Source organism: Pogoniulus pusillus, chromosome 31 (genome assembly GCF_015220805.1).
Source record: "Pogoniulus pusillus isolate bPogPus1 chromosome 31, bPogPus1.pri, whole genome shotgun sequence".
Taxonomy (NCBI): Eukaryota; Metazoa; Chordata; class Aves; order Piciformes; family Lybiidae; genus Pogoniulus; species Pogoniulus pusillus.
The window spans coordinates 11,485,749-11,508,512 of NC_087294.1; the positions used below are offsets into that span (position 1 = coordinate 11,485,749).

Here is a 22,764-nt window from a genome sequence, read left to right on the forward strand (position 1 = left end):
TGCCGGCTATCTCTAGGCATGTGGAGCAGCTATGGGTGCAGCCCGGGTCCACTTCCCCTCGGACCCTTCGTCCCGCCGCTGTCGCCCGCACACAACCCGCGGCTCCGCGGCACCGGCGGCAACCCGATACTGCCGCACGCTCATTGGATGACACAGCGGACTCCGCCCTCACGTCCGCGACGACTCAGGCACCAGCTCGGCCCGCCGGGCGCCAAAAGGCTCTGCTGTTTGGCCGAATCTGACTGTCAGTCAATTTGAGGGACGGGCCGCCCCGCCGCTCTGGTCCCGCCCCTTCGCCCTAATTGATATTATCGGAGCGAGGCGCGGGCCGCCGGGCTGCAGTCGGGGCTGGCGTGCGGCCGGCCCGGTGCGTGAGTCGGGCAGTGGCACGGAGGAGGAGGCGGAGGAGAAGGAGGAGGAGAAAGGCAGCCGGGAGGGAGGGAGCGCCGAGCCAGAGACTAGCAGATTCTCCACCGTCCTCTAGCACTCACCGAGCAGCGGCAGTGTCTAGAAATATATAGCTAGAAATATACGATCACCCCGCTCCTGCACCATGATTTTCCAAAGTAGGCTCCCTTCTTGGATTATTTTGTGCTCCGTCTGGCTGTTCCGCTTTGCACACACGGGGGAGGCACAGGCTGCAAAAGAAGGTAAGGTGATGCGGAAAACAAAAGTTTGGTCTTATTTATTGCTTTTGAACACGAAGTCTGCCTGGTGGCTCAGCGGAGGACCTGCCTGCCGCTGCAAGCTGCTTGTCAGCTTCCCATTCACAGAAATAAAGACATTTTCTTTTAAGTTGGGGTGGGAAGGAGGAAGAGCAAAGCATTCACTGGGAGTGTGCAAGCATATGTGTGAGAGACCGGGACAACTGCCTTTGCTCTTAGGAATGAGGTTTGCGAGGCATTTGCACGTGATGAAGAGGCTAGGGCTGGGGAGACAGCCCCCGGGCCGGGCATCCCTGCAGGGGAGCCCCGCTCGCTTGTGGCGGCATTAATCCTCGCGGCAAAGTGCGGGGAGGGCAGGTTACCTCGCTGCTCCCCGGGCGGGGGCTGCAGGGCCTGAGGGCCGACTTTTAGGGCTCGGGACGTTTTGGGGGAGGCACGGCTCAGCGCGGAGCTGAGGCTGAGGGGTAGCTCCGCACCGCTGCCCACAGGGGGCCTGCAGCACTCCGTCCCCTTGGGGCCGTGGCCCGATCGTGAGAAGGAGCATCGGGGTGCAGTTTTGCACCTCCCAGTCATTCAGGATGGTCATGCGTTTAGAGGGTACATGCAGACTAATGCGAGAGACTGCAACGTGTGTGCTCTCCCGTGGCATCACTGAAGAGTCGGTGAGAGGGAGAGGTTTAGGGATGGATGTTTTACACCGTCGGCGTATCACAACGGGGCTTCGCGATTCCCATCAATCTAACGTTGGTATCTCTGTAAAGCGAACCTTGGACATGTTCTCCCCGCGCACAAAGATGAAGCGGGCAGTTTTCTATCAGATACTGCTAGAGGTGTATGGAATCAGTTCACAAAGTGCACCTGGAATTCTGTTCTCTCACGCTGGGAAAATCCGAAATTATTTAAAGGAGCGCCCTGCTCGCGTTTGACAGCCAAAGGCGAAGGTCCGTCTCCATCTTCGGGAGGGGATGACACGGTCGGCACACGACAGGGAAGGGGGAGTGAGGGTTTTTTTTTCAGCGTCTGCATATGCATGCATTTGGGGGATTTCCTCCTTCATCTGGATACGTCAATATTTTTCAACAAACCGCTTGCATGCAGTAAAATACCATTTTGAACCTGTAATTGGAGCTTTAAAAAAAATAAATATCTCAATTAAAATGTCTTCTGCCCTTAAGAGAAGGCGGCGATGGCGAGGTTGAAGAAGGGAGGAGAGACCCTTTCCTTAGCAGCATTTCGAAAGTTTATTTGGAGGGGCTGTAAAGCACAGAGACCCCCACAAGGGGAGTACTAACGCGTGGTTGTATATGATGGGGAGCGGAGAAGGGCTGGGCAAGCTGGCAGGCAGAAAGGAAGGGTACGGGCTGCCTGCCCCACTCTGCCCTGTGGATTGCGCTCCGATGAGGGCTGCGCCAGTGTCTCCCAGCGGTAGTCTGCCTCATGCTTGCTCGTATGGATGTGTGTACATATGTGTGTATATAAATATATATATATATAATATGCATCTAAACATAGAATATATGTTTTGGGGAAATCAACCTAGCTAAAAGAGGGTCGGGAGCGGCAGTCAGGGCTTGATAGTGGCTACCTGCTGCAAGAACAGAAAACTCGCGCGGAAGAAAAGAGCGAGGAGGGAAAAAAAAAGACGACCAACCAGAAAAAAAAAATCCCAAACCCAAGAGCTCCATTGAAAAAAAAAAAAAAAAAAAAAAAAAAAAAAAAAAAAAAAAAAAAAAAAGCAACACCCAACTTCTCCCAAACCAACACAAACCCAAAAAAGTAACTTTGTAGCTTCGCTCCCAGCCTCGCCTAAAGGCCAGTGGCGGGTAGCAGCTCCGCGTGGTTTCCCACCGATCCTTGCTGGCTACGGAGGAGGGATAAGGGAATGAGAGGCTGAAAAGTTTTCCCAGTTTCCCTGCTGTAGCGAAATAAAAGCCGTGGTGAGATACTGGACAGGAGCGAAGCAGGGTCCACCTGATTCTCCAAGCAAGGGGTGGCCGCGCTACCGGCGGAGTCGTCTGCCAGCGCCGTGGCTGGGACCCTCGGGAGGAACGCAGACACGGGGGCGCTGCGGTCTGCTTCCCCCCGGGGGAGGTCCTACCCCTGCGAGACCTCGGAGTTCCCTTCTAGGGCTGCTGTCCTAGGCGCTCCTTCCCCAAGCCGCTGGCTGCCGGACTGGGTGTGCGTGGCGGGATTGACCGCGATACCGGTACCTCTTAGCGGGGAGGAGCGGCCCCCTGCGCGCCGCACCGCACCGCGCCCGGGGAGGGCGCACGGCTGCGGCTGATCGCCTGCGCCGTGGTTCTCCTTCCCTGCAGCCGCACCCCCGCGCTTCTCCCGCCGGCTGTACGTGTCCTTTCTCGCTCTGTCCCGTCACCGAGACCCCACCGAGGGGCGTCTCCCACCCTGCGCAGAGCGCGGCTCTGTACGCCCCCATGGAGGGACCGCGACCGTGCACTCAGTGTACTCCGTGTCCGGGCTCTTGGTGCGCATCTATGCGCGGCTGCCGTCCTCTCGCATCTCTTCCTGGGGCTGCTTGGTCTGAGCTTGGAGGAGCGTACCAGCTGCTTGTCTGAAAAGCTCTTCCCATTAACTTTCAGTGCTGCAAGGAAACGCCACGTTTTCTTTGCAAGGGCTGTTTGCAGAGCTAGAGTCTGTGTTTGTCGATTTGGTTGTTCTCCCATGTCTTATTTCTGGGATGTACCCACCCATGCCTGTGTGATGGAGAATTACAGCCAAATAAAAAAGTATAATGAATTGCAACCATAGGATATTGTGTTGGTGCCGAAATGGTTAAATTTTTTCCTGGTACCTTTTTTTCCAGGCCCATTACAAATGTTCTTGTTTAACAAACGGCCACATACACCACCTGCTTTTCTATAGAAAGTGTTACAAAGTTAAGCCCCTTGAATCCAAGCTTAAAGAAATAAGCAGATAATCTTTCTAGGGCAAGACTATCAAACTTGCTTAATGAGTAATTCTGCTTTATTACTGAAATACAGGGCTGGAAGCTAACGTTCCAGATATTACTGCATAAACCTTTAAATAGCTTTTTTTTTTTTTCTTTTCCAGTCATCTCATCTTTCATTCACTGAAATTTTGTGTTAAATTCTAGTAGGAGAAAGTGTTGAAGCAAGAAGTGCATCTATTTCCAAAAAATCTGGCAGAAGTTGCTTCAAGTTACAGACTTAAATCATTCATTGAAATAGCAGCATGTAAATGCTGTGTATAAAGTTATAGCAAGCTTTGTAGCTAAAAGTATATGGAAAGAATTTAAATTAGAAATAGTACTTTTTATTTAATCAGATAGAAATAAATGTGAAGCTTTGAAGAAGTAATCTTCAAAGTATACCAAACCTAGCTATCTGGTTTATTACTCTGCAGCTTTGGCTGTTTGAAAGAAAGTATTTCATACATCAAGCTTTTTCATTTTTTTCACCTTTTTTCTTTTTTGTTGGGAGGGGAGAGGATAGGACATCACAGATTGATATATATATTGCTTGAAAATCTCACTGAAACTTATAATAATATGCTAAAAAAGGAGCTTATAACTATAGCTGAAATATAAGGCATATATAGGAATGTATGTTTGGGGGGTAACAAAGCATCAGTAGTATAGCTTTCAGTGTGTAGTGTCAAATATGTAAGAATTGGTTTATTAGGCTGTGGTTAGCCACTTTTGGAGACAGAGTTACATTTAGCTGAATTATTACAGTGCTACTAGGAACTGATGTCTTTTTATATAGAAGCATCACTGGAGTATAATGACATGAAGATTTCAGTAAGCCATTACCATAAAGTGAATTCATATGATTCTGCCTGTATAGTATTTTGTACATGTAAAGTGTGAGGAAATTGCAACATCTTTTATTTTCTATATTCCTGGTCTTCATTTGTCTATAAAATTACTACTTTATCACCTCAGGGATGTTTTATTTTCCTCTTTCAAACTCAAAAGACCATTGCTTTTGCAGTGCAGTTCCTCGTACGGTACAGACTAGTCCCATCTAAATCAGTTTGCAAAGCTCTTGAAATGTTGATGTGAATTTGCTTGGTTTAAGGTCACTGTATTAACCAGCATGTGGGAAATGTCCTTCTTACAACAAAGGACATGAAGGGAGCATGCATCTTAATGACCAATTGGTAACACTTTAGAACACTAAGAAAAACAATACACTTTGAGTTAAGCAATTACATTATTTATGTGTATCTGTTTATATGTGGATGGTACATAGTCATATAATCATCTGTTTACAGGTAAATGAACAGTTGTGGTTGCAGAAAACTATTCATTTTAATAATAAAATGAAGAAAAAATATTATTTTGTACAAAAAAGTCTTTTAATCACACTTTAAATTCATACTTTACTCTGTGGTTTTATTTTCTCACTATTTAAGAAACAGTGGAAATTCTTTTTTTCCTTTCTTTTCTTTTTTAGTAATATTGCTGGACTCTAAAGCACAACAGACAGAGTTGGAATGGATTTCCTCTCCTCCCAATGGGGTATGTACTCCAAGTGAAAATTAAGTTCCTAAAGATGAGTAGGTATTTTACCAAAGCAATTGAAAGACTTGCTTTAAACTGGCTCCCCCTCATATTTCTCTCAACAGCCATACCAAGTGTTTACAGCTTTTTCATTTTTAGAATGGAAGGAAGTGTACCTCAGGTTACAGTGCACAATGTACAAGCTACTTAAAAGGAAGAATCTCTTTAGAAATCCACCTAAATATTCTCAGTAGCTATATGTTTCGTAGTGTAATCCTTTGTGCTGTATCAGAAAGCTCTGTATATTTATGACACAATATTTTAAATCACTTTTTCTTTCTTCATTTAGAAACAACAGATTTACTTCTGTGTGGAAACTTTCTAAAAATATGGTTTTCATTTTCTGCATAATGGGTGATCATAAATTTGTTTACAGTGTTTTCTTTGTAATTGAATAGCACAGATTGAAGTGCTCTGAAATAAAAACATTTATACTGCAGATGTGTTTGAAATGACATTCCAAACTTGAAACATCCCCAAGTCTTGTGGCGTTTGATATCTGGAACTAAGCACAAATTATGTGGTTAAGGCCACCTCCAGTTTGCTTACAAATTAATCTCATGGTTACTCCATGAAATGTACTATTGTAAAGCACATCATTAAAAAAAAAAGAAAAATAAGAAGTTTAGAAACATCAGTGCTATTGTTGTATTTATTATGTGTGTAAAGTTGTGAAATGCTGCTTTGAGTCTGAATTCAAAGTGGGATAAGTCCTTCTACCTCTAACCTTGAGGAAGAATGCTTTTAGAAGAGTATAGTGAGTACATTGTCCTACCTTAGCCGAGTCCCACTTTAGTATCTGACAAATCATAAATTATACAGACAGTTTTTACTGATGGAAGCAGTCTTGCTGAATCCATTGTGGCTCTTTGCATGAGCAAGGTCTTGGGGAATCAGGCCCTTAATCTTCAGTGCGTTAAGAAATCTGGAGCCAGAAGAGCGTGAAGTGTGAGTGGGGTTATAAAAAGTGTAACAAATCCTTTAAATAAGAAGAATGAAAATCTGAAAGTGTCTTTCTTTAAGAGCAAGATCGTAAAATCAATACAAGCATAAACTGGAAATGAGTCTAAGGACTTCAGAAAGAATGTAACAGGAGCTCAAAGCATATGATGGCTAATAACCTCGGCATTAGCGTTTTGCACTGACTGAAGCCTTTACCAGAGGTGTTTGAAAGATTAGCTTGATGGCAATTATAGTAGGCTAACCTGTAGATAATGAAAGACATGTCAACCCATGTTACACATGTCAGCGTACTGAAAGATGAAAGTAGAGTCAGTTTCAACAAATAGTAAAAGATGACTTTCAGAAGTAGAAGCCAGTTTCAACCAGGAATTAAAAATGAATCTAAACTAATGGCTGGATTCATATGTGTGAATATGTTCAAAAATAGTTGCCCATAGATTAATGTAAAGATACCATTTCAATAATGGGATTATGAAAATAAATGTGGGGGGTTTTTTTCTAGTCCTAATTACTGAATTTTCTACTATGCAGTAAAGATTACATGAGAAAAAGAAAAAAAAAAAAACAGTGAAAATCTTTTTGAGAGAATCTATTGCATCATCACACTATGGAATGTGTCAGCCAGATACTCATTAAATACCTCAATCAACTGCAAATGTTACATCTAACTATCATCTCAAACATTGTCGAGGTAGCTAATAAGTTAAAATACCAGATACCGAAACAAGTAAAGAGGAAACATTCAAGTGGAATTGCAAGTATTTCACCATATGGTGCAGCAAGACAAAGGAAAGTTGAATTTTCTTGCTGTGAAAGCTATCACAGAATTGTTCCCTTTAAAAAGTTTTTAATGAAACATGACCTTAGATAGCATAGGTGAAAACATACCCTGAAGTAAAACATATCCTGAAGTATTTGTGTGGGTTTTCCCCAGCAGAAAAGCAGGTATACCTCCAATGGACCACTTGAAATAAGAACTCTGTGATTACATGAATCATATTTCCTTAAGGTTTTATATTTAGGGAAAATCATACTTCATGGCTTTGGGAAAATATGAAAAGACAGACTTCAGTGTTTAATGCTAGGTATAACCTGCAGCAGGATTTCTTTTCTGAGTTTAGTGTTTTGTATTGTTGTACTTGACTGTAGCGGAAGCATCTCTGACATTAGCCAGCCTTATGGAGCAAACTTTTAACTGGAAGAAGACTCATTTGTGTTGTATTACAAAAAATGGTTTGTTTTTTTAACTATACTTTGTTTGTTGACTTTTGTTTTGCTTTCTTTTTTTCTAGTTTTGAGAGGTAAGGATTTGTTTTGATGGAACAATCCACATCAAAACCTGAACGAGTTGTGTGGTGCATTAGAGTTAGACTTCAAAGATACTGGAATATTTTACTGCACAATCTGACTTGGTGTTTTGAGGGAGAACAGTTTACACAAGATAAAAAATAAAGAAAACAAATCCCTCAGACTAACTTAAAACCAAAACAAACAGAACAACAAAAGAAAACCAACCCCCCAACACTACCTAATGTGAAATGGAGAATATAAACATCAGTACAATTTTAGGCTTCATGCCCTTTTTGCTGTCTTTGTGCTTCTTTTTAATTCTTTTTTTTTTTGTTTTGTTTTCTGGGTTTTGAGATTTTTGGTTGGTTGGATATTTTTCTTCTTGTTTTGTGTTTCAGTATTGCAGAGGCAAAAGCCTTAGCCAAGGTCCCCTTCTTTTCCTTCTATGTACTAGTTCTTATAGAAAGGGGAAAGTCTCATTCATTCAAATCTAATAAATCTGTTACAAAGATAGACTTTCTTCTCTTGTGAGAGTAATACAATTCCATATGCAATCAGTTCAGCTAACTCCATGGGCATTTAATAATATATTTAGATGGTTTAATACCATATGGAGATATAATGCCATGCACACCACATCTATATTAATTGTAGGTCTTTGAAATGTGCCTTGATATTTTCAACTTCTGTGCATTTCAGCATCTGCTACTGTGATATATTTTGTGGTGATAACTTCTAGCATCAATTCAGCCACATCTGCTTTTTCTTGGAGCAGTACACCAACACAGAAATGATCTCATTTGCTGTCAAATAGGTTTGCAAAGTACTGTATACTGCACAGTTCCTAGTCTGGGAAGCCAGTACTTTCCATGCTTGGTTACCGGTGTAAGGAATGTCAGCGGGTGCTCCATCCTGCAGAGGTGCAGAATATGCTAGTCCCACAAAGCACTTAAGCATATGCTTACCATTAATCTCATAAGTACTGTCATTGATCTTAAGCATGATCTTAAGTGCATTATTGACACAGGGCCAGAGGGCTAAGTGCCATAGGGAGAAGTCATGGTTGTCTATATCAAGGGGTGAGGATAGCTCAACCTCCCCCCTAATTTATTACAGATGCAGTTCCTGCAGTGAATTAAATGTTACAAGAAATGTGAAAAGAGGTGACAGATATTATTTTGGTTACACCTGGGCAGATCTGCTTGGTCGATTGCAGTGGAAGGTTTGCCTTTGCCAGTACAAATTCCCATGCCACTGAAGAGCGTTAAAGACTATAGGCTTGTCGCAGGCTTACCAGTTCGTTACACAGTTGGTATCCTAAAGAGAGGGAACAATAACAAAACCCAGGCTTTGAATCACTGAATATTCATTCATGTGGGTTGTCCTTAATTACATATGTTGTAATCTCATGGTTCATTTGAACTCCCAGCTACATGAGGTTTGTTCCTTTTAACGTGCATGCAGCCCTGACCAAAATGTGAGGTGAGCAGCTCCTGCTTACCTTCTTTGGCTTGCAAGCAAAAGGAAAAGTAGACCGAACAAAAAGGGGGACAACCAAGCTTTATTGCTTTTGGACTTTTAATTCTGTCCATTTTCTCTTGCCTTCTTTCTCTATGTCACTTCCATCATATAGGAGGGAGGGAAAATCATTAGACATTCAAGCTTCAGGACCTGATCTCATGCTTTCTGTGCAATGAAAAGTTCCACCAGAAGTTTTATCTACACAAGTTTTATGTCCTGTAGCACCAAACATTTTCAGCTTCTAAGACTTTACTGATTTTTGGTTTCTCTGGAAGCAAAGCTGCTTCCTTCTAGTCTCAGCTTACCCAAACCCACCATGACCTTAATGAAATGTTTGGGGTCCCAATGTGTAATCAGAACTTGGTAGGCTGAACAATCTTTTCTGAAAGTTCCCCTTTACAGCTCTGCCTGTGATTTTTGGAAGTTGTTTATATGTGGGAAACAGATGGAGGGAAAGAGAGCTCACATCTGCATTAATAGGTCTTTTCTTCAGTTGAGTACTTGAGAGTATTTTAACAATAGCCTTCTTTTTATGAAACTGTACTGTTAAAAAAAGAGGAGACTTGAATTGTGTGAAGTCTTTTAATATACACAGTAGTTATGTCTGGTGGCATACTTATTTTGTATTACTAACTGTTTGTTATTGTTTTAGTGGGAAGAAATTAGTGGATTGGATGAAAACTACACTCCTATACGGACATACCAGGTATGCCAGGTGATGGAATCAAACCAAAACAACTGGCTGCGGACTAACTGGATTGCAAAAAGCAATGCACAAAGGATTTTTGTAGAACTGAAATTCACTCTGAGGGATTGTAACAGTCTTCCTGGAGTTCTGGGGACTTGTAAAGAAACTTTTAACCTGTATTATTATGAAACAGACTACGACATTGGCAGGAACATCCGAGAAAACCAATATGTAAAAATAGACACTATTGCAGCAGATGAAAGTTTTACCCAGGGTGATCTTGGGGAGAGAAAAATGAAACTTAACACAGAGGTGAGAGAAATTGGACCTTTGTCCAAAAAAGGATTCTATCTTGCATTTCAGGACGTAGGGGCCTGCATTGCTTTGGTCTCTGTCAAAGTCTACTACAAGAAGTGCTGGTCCATCATTGAGAACTTAGCTATTTTTCCTGACACAGTGACTGGCTCAGAGTTTTCCTCCTTAGTTGAAGTACGAGGAACTTGTGTCAGCAGTGCGGAGGAGGAGGCGGAGAACTCGCCGAAGATGCACTGTAGCGCAGAAGGAGAATGGTTAGTGCCTATTGGAAAATGTATCTGCAAAGCAGGATACCAGCAAAAAGGAGACACATGTGAACGTAAGTAAGCATGCAACTTTCTGTGCTATGTGTGTTAATAGGTCATGTTCCACCAGCTTATTTGTTATTGGGTTTTTTTTTTGCAAGAGAAATATGTCATCAGACTACTACAGTTTTTGGATCTTCAATCTGTAAACTTCACTGTGGCTAATCTAAACCACTCAGCCCTTCTGGATATGGAAATCTGCAGTTGCATGTGCAATTACTAAATTTAACCAAGAAATGTTAAAGTTGTGTGAAGTATAAATACAGATTCAGGAATAATGTTTTAAACTTCTTAAGGTGATGTTGCCTATACCTCTTGGTGATGCTAAGCAAGTCATACCTACTACAGAGTATTTTATCAATAACCTCAGACGTGAGCAGTTAAATATATTCCTCTTTCACATGATCTGTGACAGAATTACAAAGAAATTAAAACCAAGGAAGTTGGAAGGGACTACAAGGATTATCTAGTTTCAACCCCTCTGCCATAGGCAGGGACACCCTACCCTAAATCAGGCTGCTTGTAGCCTCATCCAGCCTGGCCTTAAACACCTCCAGAGACGGGGCCTCAACCACTTCCCTGGGCAACCCATTCCAGCCTCTCACCGCTCTCATGCTGAACAACTTCCACCTTGTGTCCAGCCTGAACCTACCCATCTCCAGCTTTGCTCTGTTCCCCCTACTCCTGTCACTCCCTGATATCCTGAATCCTGTGATTAGGAATGGGAAAAATGCACAAAGAATGAAAACTCAGAAGTTTGTATTAAATGTGTGAAAAATCAAACACAAGATAGATATTTCAAACAGAACATCAGATCTTCAGGATAAAGAATATTTTCCCTTCAATAAAAAACTAACTCACACCTTTTGGCTTGCCATGGGATCATAGTGAATAGTTTAAAAAATTAGCAAATCAGAGACTGATGAGTTGTGCTTTCTAATTCAGACTGATTAAGTTATCTTAGAATCATAGAATGGTTTAGGTTGGAAGGGACCTCAAAGATCATCTACTTTCAACCCTCCACCATAGGCAGGGACATCTCCCACTAGAACAGGTTACTCAGAGCCTCATCCAACTTGGCCTTGAACACCTCCAGGGAGGGAGCATCCGCAGCCTCCCTGGGCAGCTGTTCCAGTGTTTCACCACTCTCTCTGTAAAGGTCTTATATGCTTAGAATTATACCTTCTGTTAGCATTGCTGTCTCTGGGGCTACACGTGTAAGACGTTTTGGCTCCGTGTAAGAAAGGATATATCAGTGTCTTTGCTTACAGTAAAATCAGGACAATCGGCAATTGGTTTGAAGACAGGTATGTTCATGGCTGTTTAACATCAGGTCTATCATTATATAACACAAGAAGTTATATATCACTATATTCTTATAGCAAGATAGGCAGCTATTCATTAGTGAGAAGTGTTGTAAGTCAAAAAGTGGAAAACATCCCACAAATATGTGAGGAGGAGAAACCTACAGACTCTCAAAAACAAAGCTGACAGCACTCACTGAGTATGAGATGTTCTGTGTGAAGGTTTCAAAATCTGCAGAGAATTAGAGACGACCTAAAATAAAGTGAGACCCCTTATTAATAACTTGTCTTCAGTCAAAACCACAGTTGTGTCCTTGACAAGTTTTTATGAGGAAATTTGGTACAAGGTGAAGTAAGTGGAGCTGAGCTGAAACCTTTGTAGCCTTGCACAAATCTTTCATTGTTCTGTTGGGAAGAGATGAGGGTTTGTACACTGTGGAGGGTGAGTTCGTTAGGAGTAATTGTAATGTGGAAAACTTTCCCCACTAAACCATTCAGTCGACTGTATTAAAGCTCTGCTAAAAGTATTAAGTGCTGTGTGTGCCATAGAAACCTGTTTTGAGGGGTTTGAATGTATTTTTGAAGGGACTGACTTTTTTTCTTAGTAAACTTGCTCTTGATTACAGACCTAGCTATGGTTGATGTAATTAATATACTAATTTCAGTTGATTTTCTCTAATATAGTCAAAAAAGAAAGCAGTGTACATTGGGAAGTGGGTGGAGGACATGAGCTGAGTGAGCTTGAGGGGCGGTGGATATAGAGGCAATTGGTGTTTGGTAACTGGAATTCAAGTAACCTGTTTGTTAAACAGGCTTCTTACTTTCTGCCTGCACTGGCATTGACAAAAGAACGAAACGATAACTTGTGCTTGAGTACAGTAGCGTGCTCATTTGCAACAACACTTCCCACTTTTGGCTTGCTTCCAAAGCAATCACGAAGAGAATACAGGGCTCTGGAAACGGTCCAGGGGATCATTTATTGTATTTTTCCTCTCTTTTATTTTTTTTATTCTTTTTTTCCTCCTGTTAAGAGTTTCAAAACAAACTCTGGTTCCATATTGAGGCAAGTCGGTGCATTTGAGAGGGAGCAAGTGGGAGGCAGGCACTTGCCGAATGTGTGCTGTTGGCAGCTCCGAGTCAGAGGGATCTGAGTGACTGCAGCGCACAGTAGTAATTGCCGTCTGTGGTACTTGTTAGCCATGTCTGTGCTTGAGGATGTTATTAAGTATGATCAACTATGTAGTGGCCGATAATACAGCTGGCACACTGATACAGCGTCTGTTTTTTGTGACAGATATTGAGAGAAACTTATCTGAACGTTGACACTAATGCAACTGGCTATCTGTTACTGTCAAGCTGTGTAACAGATCAAGCAGAAGCAAGTTGGCGTGTGCTTCCTTAACCCAGTGCTTTGATACCCTGTCTGAGGGCTCACTTCTGCAAATACTTTGTACCTGGCATGCTGTGTGACTTCTTTGGGAGTAGTCATGGCAGAAAGCACTGTGCTCTGTCAGGATGGGCAGAAGTCTGTCGTTCCTCTTTCACGCTTCCTAAAGCTCAGTTGAACTGACATAATAGGAAGGTCTTTTAAAGTTGCAGAATAATACCTTTCCTGGCTGCATTGTAGCAAACGTAGGAGTGGACAGCCGTGATGTAGTTCCAAATAGCTCTTCAGCCTGTAACTCAGCAGGGATTTTTATGTGTTGTGCTAACTTGATTGGCTGGCTGTGGTTGAGGAATGTGTACCTGCTTGAGCTTCTTTTCTGTGTGCAAAATTTATGACTTTGGGTACTAAAACAATTGGATTTTGATTTATACACAAAGCTGCACTGGATGTATTGCCAGGGGATTTTTTTTTTCTTCTTTTTCTTCTTCTTCCTTCTTCTTCTTCTTCTTCTTCTTCTTCTTCTTCTTCTTCTTCTTCTTCTTTCTTCTTCTTTCTTCTTCTTTCTTCTTCTTTCTCCTTCTTTCTCCTTCTTTCTTCTTCTTTCTTCTTCTTTCTTCTTCTTTCTTCTTCTTTCTTCTTCTTTCTTCTTCTTTCTTCTTCTTTCTTCTTCTTTCTTCTTCTTTCTTCTTCTTTCTTCTTCTTTCTTATTCTTCTTGTTGCATGAATATAGGTAACTGGTAATGCTGGGAAGGATAAGGAAGAAAACAACTGTGAACAGTGAGATGTATAACCTGAAAAAGGAGCTCTTATGCATTCCTTCTTCAGTGCTTGATCTTTCAAATTAATTAGGTTTTGTTTGTTTGTTTTTGTTTTCAAATGTACACTTGTAACACGAGCCCATGCCACCTCAGTGATCTATTGTGATAATATGCATACATAAGAAAGCCAACTTCCAGAGAGATCACAGCTGTCTCTTAAAGCAAATCTTAAGGTGAAAAAAACATGAGGAAAGTAGATGAGCTTTGAACTGTAGATGTTTTTGCTATGTGCAAGGGCTTTATCTCCTCAAGTTTGATCTTACGTCTGCTTGTATGTAACATCATACTTAAGTGTGGAAGTTGTATATTTCCAAGTATTATCATGAAAGGTACCTGGCAGGTGCCAAAAAGATAGTTAGAAATATTCTGTCCTTCCAGCATCACACACTTCCAACATCTATTCTGGCAGAAAAAAATCCAAACAAACAAACAAAAAAACCCACAAAGAAGTTCTTAGTAGTTGTAGTAGACTCCTAATATGTCTCACTTCCATTTTTTTTGTTCTCACAGTGGAGTTCAGTCAATATGTTGTGTATGTGAGGGGCATGCTGTGATCAATGACTGGTATTTGAAGGAGCAAATAATTATTTGAGAACTAGTGTAGTGTATTTCCTGTCCCTTTCATGTTAGTTGAGGGTGAGGAAGGAGAGAATTATTGAGCTGGAGCAGTACAGTGATATTTCAGCAGGTAGGAAGCATCTCTTAGTATGGATGAACTGAGAAATAAGACAGATTATTGGAGTCCAAGTGGATGCATTTTAATGTTAAACATTTTATAATGCCATATTAGTGCTAATTGGCATTAACAGTTGTTCTATTGGTCTCATGTCCTGAATTTGGTTATGCTAGGGTTAAGATTTTGGTTTGATTTGTTTTGGTTTTTTTTTTCCCCCCTCCACAAGAAGCTGGGAGGGGCCCCAGCCAAGATGAACCAGCAGCTGAATCAGCAAGTGGGGTATTTGATACCATACTGATGTCATGTCTGCTATATAAAGGAAGGGCTGGCTGGGCAAGCAAAGGCGGTTTGAGCAGGTGATTGTGACATGGGTGGCAGCAGGATCAGGTGTCCAGGCCATTGTGGCCAGTGCTGGATTTCGTATTGCTCCCTGTCTGTATGATTTAATTAGTGTTATTGTTCTCCCTGATTGCTGTCATCTCTTTTTGCTGTTCTGCGAAGCAAATTCTCCTTATCTCAGCCCATGATGCTTTTCCTTTTTCTCCTGATTCTCCTTCCCATCCCACTGGGGCTGCTGGTGGGGTGGTTCTGTGAGTGGCTGTATGGGGCTTGGCTGCTGGCTGGGTCTGAGCTGTGACACCTCAAAACGGGGAGGGGATTATAACTGTTTGTACATTTTAGTCCTGTTGAGGTAAAAATGGAGCTACAGGCTTTTCTTTCCAAACTGTTGTGTGCTGCACACTGTGCCAGGCTGCAAGCTGCATCTGTTCCTTTTCTGTTTTGTTTTTTTTTTTTCTCTTACTGGGACAAGTTGTTATCTCTTGGTTTGCTGAAATATTACTTGAGAACAGATCCAGAAACTGAATTTGCCTTATGCTGGGCATATTTGTGGCAAAGTATATGTGGTTGTAGGGTTTTTTTTTGGTTGGTTTGGGTGTTGTGTTTTTTTTTTTTTTATGTGTTGGGTTTTTTTCTTGGTTTGTTTGTTTAGTTTGGTTTTTTAAACATCACTCCACTTAGGAGATAATGTGCCACAAATTTATTACTGGAGAGCAACGATTTGAGAGAGGAATGTGAATGAAGTTTTCACTAAAAAAATGTTACCATGCACCTAAAAAGCCTAAGTTGCAGATCTTTGCTAATTGAGCATCGAGTTTAATCCAAGTAGTGTCCCAAAACCTGTGGGTGACCTGCAGCTTGAGTAACCTCAATGTTGACATTGAATGTTGACATTCCTGCGTTTTCAATTTGAAAATGCTTTGTTTTATTGAGATGGGGAAAAGTGGTAGGAAACCTTTCCAGTGGCATTTATATCATCAGGACTCTAAATGTTTCCTTTTTTGAGGAAGGGTTACCTTTCTTCCATTTGCCTCCAAAATTACTCTAGGGACAAGAATTTAATTATTCTCAGCAAATTTAACCAGAGCAGAGGATGAGGATATCACTGAGTCTTGGTCATTTTCTCTGAAGCAAGTGAAAGTTTAGCAGGAGGGTGTCTAACTCCTTCCCTTTTAATGTCCTAACATATTAAATACTTTTTTTATCCCTTCTTTTTTGAAGAAAGATTTAAACATGTCCCAGACAGAGCATCAGAGGAGCTATTTGATTTAAAAAAAAAAAAATCCTGTAAATATCTTTCCAAAGGATCATTGCATGGTTTAGAAAAATACACTACAAGACCTTTTATCTAGATGCTCAAGAATACTGAAGGCATTTCTAGTCTGAAATGTAGAGCTATAATTTCTGCTTCTAGCCCCCTTTAGAGTTTTCTAGAAACTTGAAGTTGGGGGGGGGAGAGTTGACCTGCTGGAAGGTAGGAAGGCACTTCAGAGAGTCCTGGACAGGCTGGGTCAATGGGCTGAAGTCAACGCGATGAGGTTTAACAAGGCTAAGTGTGGAGACCTACGTTTTGGCCACAATAACCCCATGCAGTGCTACAGACTGGGGGATGAGTGGCTGGAGAGCTGCCTGGCAGAGAGGGACTTGGGAGTGCTTAGTGGCAGCCAGCTGGGCATGACCCAGAAGTGTGCCCAGGTGGCATTGGCATCTTGGCTTGTATCAGGAATAGTGAGGCCAGCAGCACTAAGGATGCATCAGGAATAGTGAGGCCAGCAGCACTAGGGATGTGTCAGGAATAGTGAGGCCAGCAGCACTAGGGATGTAATTCTGTCCCTGTGCTCAGCACTGGTGAGACCTCACCTCCAGCACTGTGTGCAGCTCTGGGCCACTCACTGCAGGAAAGATACTGAGCAGGCCTAGAGGAGAGCAAGGAGACTGGGGAGGGGACTGGAGGGAAAGCCTGATGAGGAGAGGCTGAGGGAGCCTGGAGAAGAGGAGACTCAGGGAGGACTTTATCACACTCTGCACCTACCTAGTTGTAGTTTGATGGGTGTCAGGCTCTTCTCCCAGGCAACTTGTGACAAGACAAGAGACCATGTCTGGAGGCTTTGCCAGGAGAGGTTTAAGTTGGATGCTAGGAGGCACTTCCTGACGGAAAGGGTGATTAGGCTCTGGAATAGACTGCCCAGGGAGGTGGTGGAGTCATTGTCCCTGGAGATGTTTAAGGAAAGATTGGATGTGGCACTTGGTGCCATAGCCTGGTCGATGTGGTGTTAGGTCATAGGCTGGACTTGATGAGCTCAGAGGCTTATTCCAGCTTCAATAATTCTGTGATTCTGTGAATGTTGTGACTCTCCTTTACCCTAGAGATTTCTGACTGCTCGTCCTTTCTGTGTAGTGTTCACAGATTTGTCTGTCTCACTAGGTACTTTGTGTTTCTTTGACCTACTTTGTTCACGCCCTTCAGTTTTTCAGATGTATGGACACAGAAGAGAAGGGCTGAGGAGCTATGTCTACTGTGAAACGATTCCTCTTTGAAATGTGATTTCCAGATTAAATAGTACACAGTGGTTTGTCTATTCAGTGCTCAGGACCCATCACCTGAAGAGACTGGTGTCTTGATGCTTTATAGTATTTGTTGTAGGGTTGCATTCTGGTCCTATGATACAGGTTTCTTTTGTAGGACTCCTTTGCTTGAAGTGGCTAAATTAGTTTGATTATAGGCTGTCACAGTTTTGGTGATACAGCATCCTCTCCTAAGTGTAACGTGAAGGTATGTGACAAGTTAAGGTGATGTTAAACCGAAGTGATCCAGTAGTGGAGGCAGCTGAACAAAGCTGCTTCTGATCCATAATGCCATCAGAGTGATCCCTACTATGAATTAACTGCAGGGCTACTGTCAGGTTTAGTTTCCAATGAACTAGTTGTTTTGCTCCAGAAAAGGTGACAGCAATAAAATAGCACATGCAGGTGGGCAGTCAGGAGCCTAGATTCTAGAAGTGAGATTGTTGGATAACGTAGTCAAATGTAAAGCTCTTTCTGTTTTCCACCTCCTGTTCTTGTCACCTCCCTTCCCCCCACTCTTTGCCCCTCTTCCCAGATCCTACTCTCTCTAGAAATTAAGTTCATTTTTGCATTTGGCTAGAGTTTTGGGTTTTTTTTTTTGAATAACAGTTTCCTAATGTAAATTTGCTGTACTTGTTTGTTTGTTTGGCATTTTTTTTTGGTGTCGTATTCACTGCTGTGCACAGATTTTGCAGTGAAAACAAAGCCAGCAATGAAATGGAACAGAATCTTAGTAATTTCTCCTTTAGTTACAGAGGAAGCACTAACGCTGTCTTTTTTATGGGTCTGGGATGCCACTGCTGAATTAGCTATGGTTGCTCAACAGCTGGGCCGTTAACTCCTTAGCCATAAAGCCTCTCTTCTATTTGTTCTAAATGAAGCTTTAGTTGGTATTTAGAAATGGAATCTCATTGTATCAAGTCTGTTGCCCAAATACATGTGTCTTGCTTCTGAAACAAACTCTTCTGCTCAGAAGTCTTCGTGAAAGCTGCAATAAACATGTAATGGCTTCGCTGTAATTTTCCAAGTATAGAAGATTATCCCAGATGAAAAAAAAAACAGCTGGCTTTCTCTTAACCTCTGAGAAGTACACCACTAAAAATAAATGTATGTATTGTTTAATTTCTGAGTACAAATAGGAGAACTGACACGTTGTCATTGTTAGAGAAATCGCAAGTGTACATGAATTCCATTAAATACAATTATTAGCTTATTAAGAATAAAAAGAAACAGAAACTAACCCCTCTAGCCAGAAGCAAGCTTCTGGGAACTGAAAAAAAAAAGCAGAGTTAGTAGGTTACAGCGAAACAAAATGTAGAGATAATTTAGTGGAAGAACTGATCACAGAAACAGAGGAACAGGTTGAGAAATGTTTAACTACTTCTGTACATCTCTAATGCTTCTATTATGTGGAAGATGAAATGCTGTTCAAAGTTGTTCAAGCAAACTGCAGTTCAAAGTTGCTCAAGCAAACTGCAGTTCAAAGTATAAAGTTTTCCCTGAAAGTAACATGGAGGTTCTTATTCTAGATGTGGGACAAACATGCAGAGAGATCTGTGTTTGGTATTGAGGTTGGAAGAAAGTAAAAATTACATAAGCAAAAGTGCAGCTAGATTAGCTTTTAGATTTTGCTACACCCCAAACTTCCTCTGTTATCAAGAAAATATGTGCTCCCCTTCCTGCCACAGCAGTTCATATATATTAAAGCAGTATTAAATACTGGGGGAAAAAAAAGGCTTTCTACTCTCACTTGGAAAATTGTGGAGTTATTTTTTCTCCTTATGTGGTTTTCAGTTAGTATCATGCTTATTACCACTTGAACTACAGTGTAAAAATTAATTGTTGCTTCTTGACTTCTCAGCATTAAATCTTAGTGTTTTTCCTTGTGCTGTCAAGTTCTGTCTGCAATGCTAATTTAGTTATTAAGAACGATAAGCTGTACACAGCTTGTGGATTAACACTTTTTAAATGGAAAACAAGTAAAACCTTTTCAAATTAGTATCTGCAAAGACAAAATGTACTCAACACATGTACTTTGTTTCTGTCATGGTTGTCTTGTTTTTTTTCTTACCCCCTGCAAATGCTATAAATATTACACATGCTCCTTAAGGCTGGAACTGAGTTAAGAATAAAGCAATTTGTAAAAGATTTCCTTAAAAGAGTTAGGAAAAGTATGTTCAGGGAGCCTACTAAAAGCCAAACACAGTTCATAGGACAGAGGAAAAAAGAAAAGCAGATGTTTTCTACTGTAAGCCACAGAATGTTGTGGCATCAAGAAAGAGAAAGAAGAAAAAAAGGCAATTTCATTGTTTAATTCAGCTTTACTCATCTTTAGTTTAATAAAAAGTAACCTCTGTATCTAATTTCTTCTGTAACCTTGCATTAATGAGAAAACAGCAGTAATAACAAATATGTTTCAGACAGTTTTATGAACAATCTTCCTTTTGCTTAGAGAAGCTTTTATCCCTGCACGCTTCCTAATCTTTCTCTTGTCTGTGCCTGTCACAGTGAGTTCTCTTGCCCCTGATATTAATAACAAATACATTCTATGTGAAAGCAAATGGTATTCTCGTTAATAGTTCCCAGCAGAAACTTTCTCTTCCCTGAGAATCTCACATATAATTTCTTTTTCTCAGTCATATCAGCACTATGCCCAGTGTCTCTGGTGAAGGACTATTCTTGTGCATTTTTCCGTTAATGACTGTTTCTGATTTCAAGTTTCCCTGATAAACAACATACCAACATACCAGAGAGTGATGTTTAGTATTTAATGTTTTTTTTCCATACTTCTGTTTTTTTTTCTCTGTTAAGAAGAGATGTTCCTTTTAGAAAACGTCCTTTAGAAGCTCTATTCATTTCAAGAAATTTTGCTTAATAATCAACTAATTGACGAGTATTGTTCAGAGTGGCCAAATGTAAAACTTCTGTAAAATAAGAGTAGAGCCAAACATGCTTCTGAAGATCTCTTCAATGTATACCTGTATAGCTTTATTTAGCTGGGTGGCCCTGCTGCCTAGCCTAAGGAGGATAAAGTTTCTTACATCTGTAAGAAACATCAGGATGTTTTACCCAAGGTAAATTGATACTTAACTTCTGAATTTTATGGTTTAGATTAGTTACATGTGAGGCTCAGCAAGACATGGCTCTCCTGCAATAATATTATTAAGCGTTTTTCTAATACAGGTTTAATTGGCTGTAATTATTAGCATTTTCTGATGCCTAATATGCATCAAATGTGTGTGATTAATGGATAAAAAGGAAGTACATGGTTAGAAAAAATCTGAATAGTTATTATTTTGCAAACTACTAAATATGCATAAATGCAAAGATCATTTCTTGCTGTAATCGTGAAATAAATTAAGGCTTTGATTTTTAGAAGCTAGTGCAGGTCTATGGTCCTTATGTTCTGGTTGGGTACTGATTATTTTTATTATCTTCTTTTTTTAGTTAAAAATAAGTGTTGTAATAGTAGCTATTACCATAAGTAAACATACTATAGAAAGTGTACAAATGGGGCTTCTGCTTTTCAGTAAGCAAGTTATGACTATTTTAAGAAGTAATGTCTAATGCTGAAAAATATCTGTAGGACTGTGGACTAAAATTTCATGGCAAGAATTGTGTCGATTCGATGAGAGTAACATCATATGTAAATATTTTCCTACCGAGGAAAGTGCTAAAGGTTTAAGTAACTGTGAGCATTTACATAAGCCTAAAACTTTCATGTTGATGAAACATATTTAAATGCATGTTTGATTAGATGTGCTTCTCTGAATTGTAGGTATTGTGCTAGTATAAATGTGTACAGAGAAGTAAATAGAGAGAGGACTAAAAAATTTCACTGTTGGTTCATGAGGTGTATAATCTCTAGCATAATTAGTGGCTATAACTTGGTATTATTCTTTTCTTACATTTAGTGACTGTGAAATATCACCCATCCTACATGGCTGGTCCATTTTTCCAGTAGATTTAACTAAAGTGGCCCAAGAAAGCAATACTCTGGAGATCCTCTTCAGAGGACTAATATGGTGGCCTCATCTGGCCATATCAATGTACATTGCCTTCACCTTAGGTGTTCAAGAAAAGAGTGGATGAGGCACTTAGTGTCATGGTCTAGTTGATTGGCTAGGGCTGAGTGATAAGTTGGACTGGATGATCTTGGAGGTTTCTTCCAACCTGATTGATTCTCTGATTCTATTATAAGTCTTCAAGATGTGACTAAATTGCAGTGTTCCCTGACACTTAAAAAAATCTTATTTTTCTCAGATGACCACATACACGATTTTCCCCTAGTTTTATGACATAGCATACACATATATATTTCTCTATAAGGAGGTCTAACCCCTGTGTAGCGGAGGGGTGGGATGTCAGAGTTTTCCAGTCACTTTTGGTGGACCACCAAGGAAAAACACAGGAACTGTCTGGAACTTGGATTAACGACCTGACTCACTCCACCTGAAAAATCACAACTGCCTGTGGCCTCTGACTCCAAATCCCTCAGTTTCTCAGCTTACTAGCTAATCTTCATTTATGAGTAATAAACATAGTATTCTTTGAACTTCCTGAACATGCCATCTTTGAGAACAAATGGTACATTTCACAAATGTCTACATGGTGCCTACTTGAATCAATTCGTTTATCTCCACAGAGAGACATAGCTGGTGTTGAGAATCTTATTAAATCTCTAATTTAAAGTCTTGGAACCCGTGCTTAGCTAGCATGAAAATGCTTGAAGAATGTTGGTTGTTGACGTTCTGTAAGAGAAGTTTATTATATGCCTACAAGTTTTGACCGTTTGTGTGCCAAACAGTTCAGCTCTGTTGATGCTGGAACAAATTACATGTTCAAGAATGTGTAGAACAGGGTCAGAGTGGGCAACATGTGGCTGTGATCACTGATCATATTTACATGATCTCATTCAACTCGAGTTTTCTGGGCTTAGGTCAATTATTTTTCTTGCTGAGGAGAATTTGAACTTGGATCTCTTGCTTCAAATGGGGCATGGCTATTAACCAACATGCAGTCACTGTTAGGTTTTATTAGCCCCTGCTGAAAATAGGTCTTCTCATGGCCTATCAACTAGAACCATTCACATGGAGTGATGGGTTCCAGTCTCTTAGGTTTGGAGCTTTCTTACATATTTAATACATGAAAGACACACATATATCTATAAGCTATAACACTTACTCCTGGATGTTTGAGCTCTCGTGCTTCAGAATGTTAACATATTTTTCTCTTGATAAATTTATTTGCATCATACAGAGGTGTATATATTTCTGAGGTGAATGATAGAACTGCAGAGAAGGTTCAACTGAGTTTTTCATTTGTTTGTAAGAGCGATGTGTTTGTATGTCAAAGCAAATGGAGACATATGGATCTTTTTTCTTG

General features: G+C 40.8%; 1 protein-coding gene across 10 annotated transcripts in view; it reads left to right on the top strand.

Moving 5' to 3' along the window:
* Nucleotides 1–351: 351 nt before the first annotated feature.
* EPHA7 (EPH receptor A7) overlaps nucleotides 352–22,764 on the top strand; it is a 266,536-nt gene continuing 244,123 nt past the window's right edge. For 9 of the 10 annotated variants that reach the window (XR_010307952.1, XR_010307951.1, XR_010307950.1 and 6 more), the window contains exons 1-3: nucleotides 352–650; nucleotides 5,102–5,166; nucleotides 9,635–10,304. Coding sequence is in view for 7 of the 10 variants with exons in the window: in XM_064169278.1 (XP_064025348.1) it covers nucleotides 554–650; nucleotides 5,102–5,166; nucleotides 9,635–10,304 (832 nt within the window). In the remaining 3 variants the exon portion in view is untranslated. Of the gene's footprint in view, nucleotides 651–5,101; nucleotides 5,167–9,634; nucleotides 10,305–10,391; nucleotides 10,520–22,764 lie in introns of those variants that run through there. The other variant, XM_064169284.1, reaches the window with a different exon arrangement.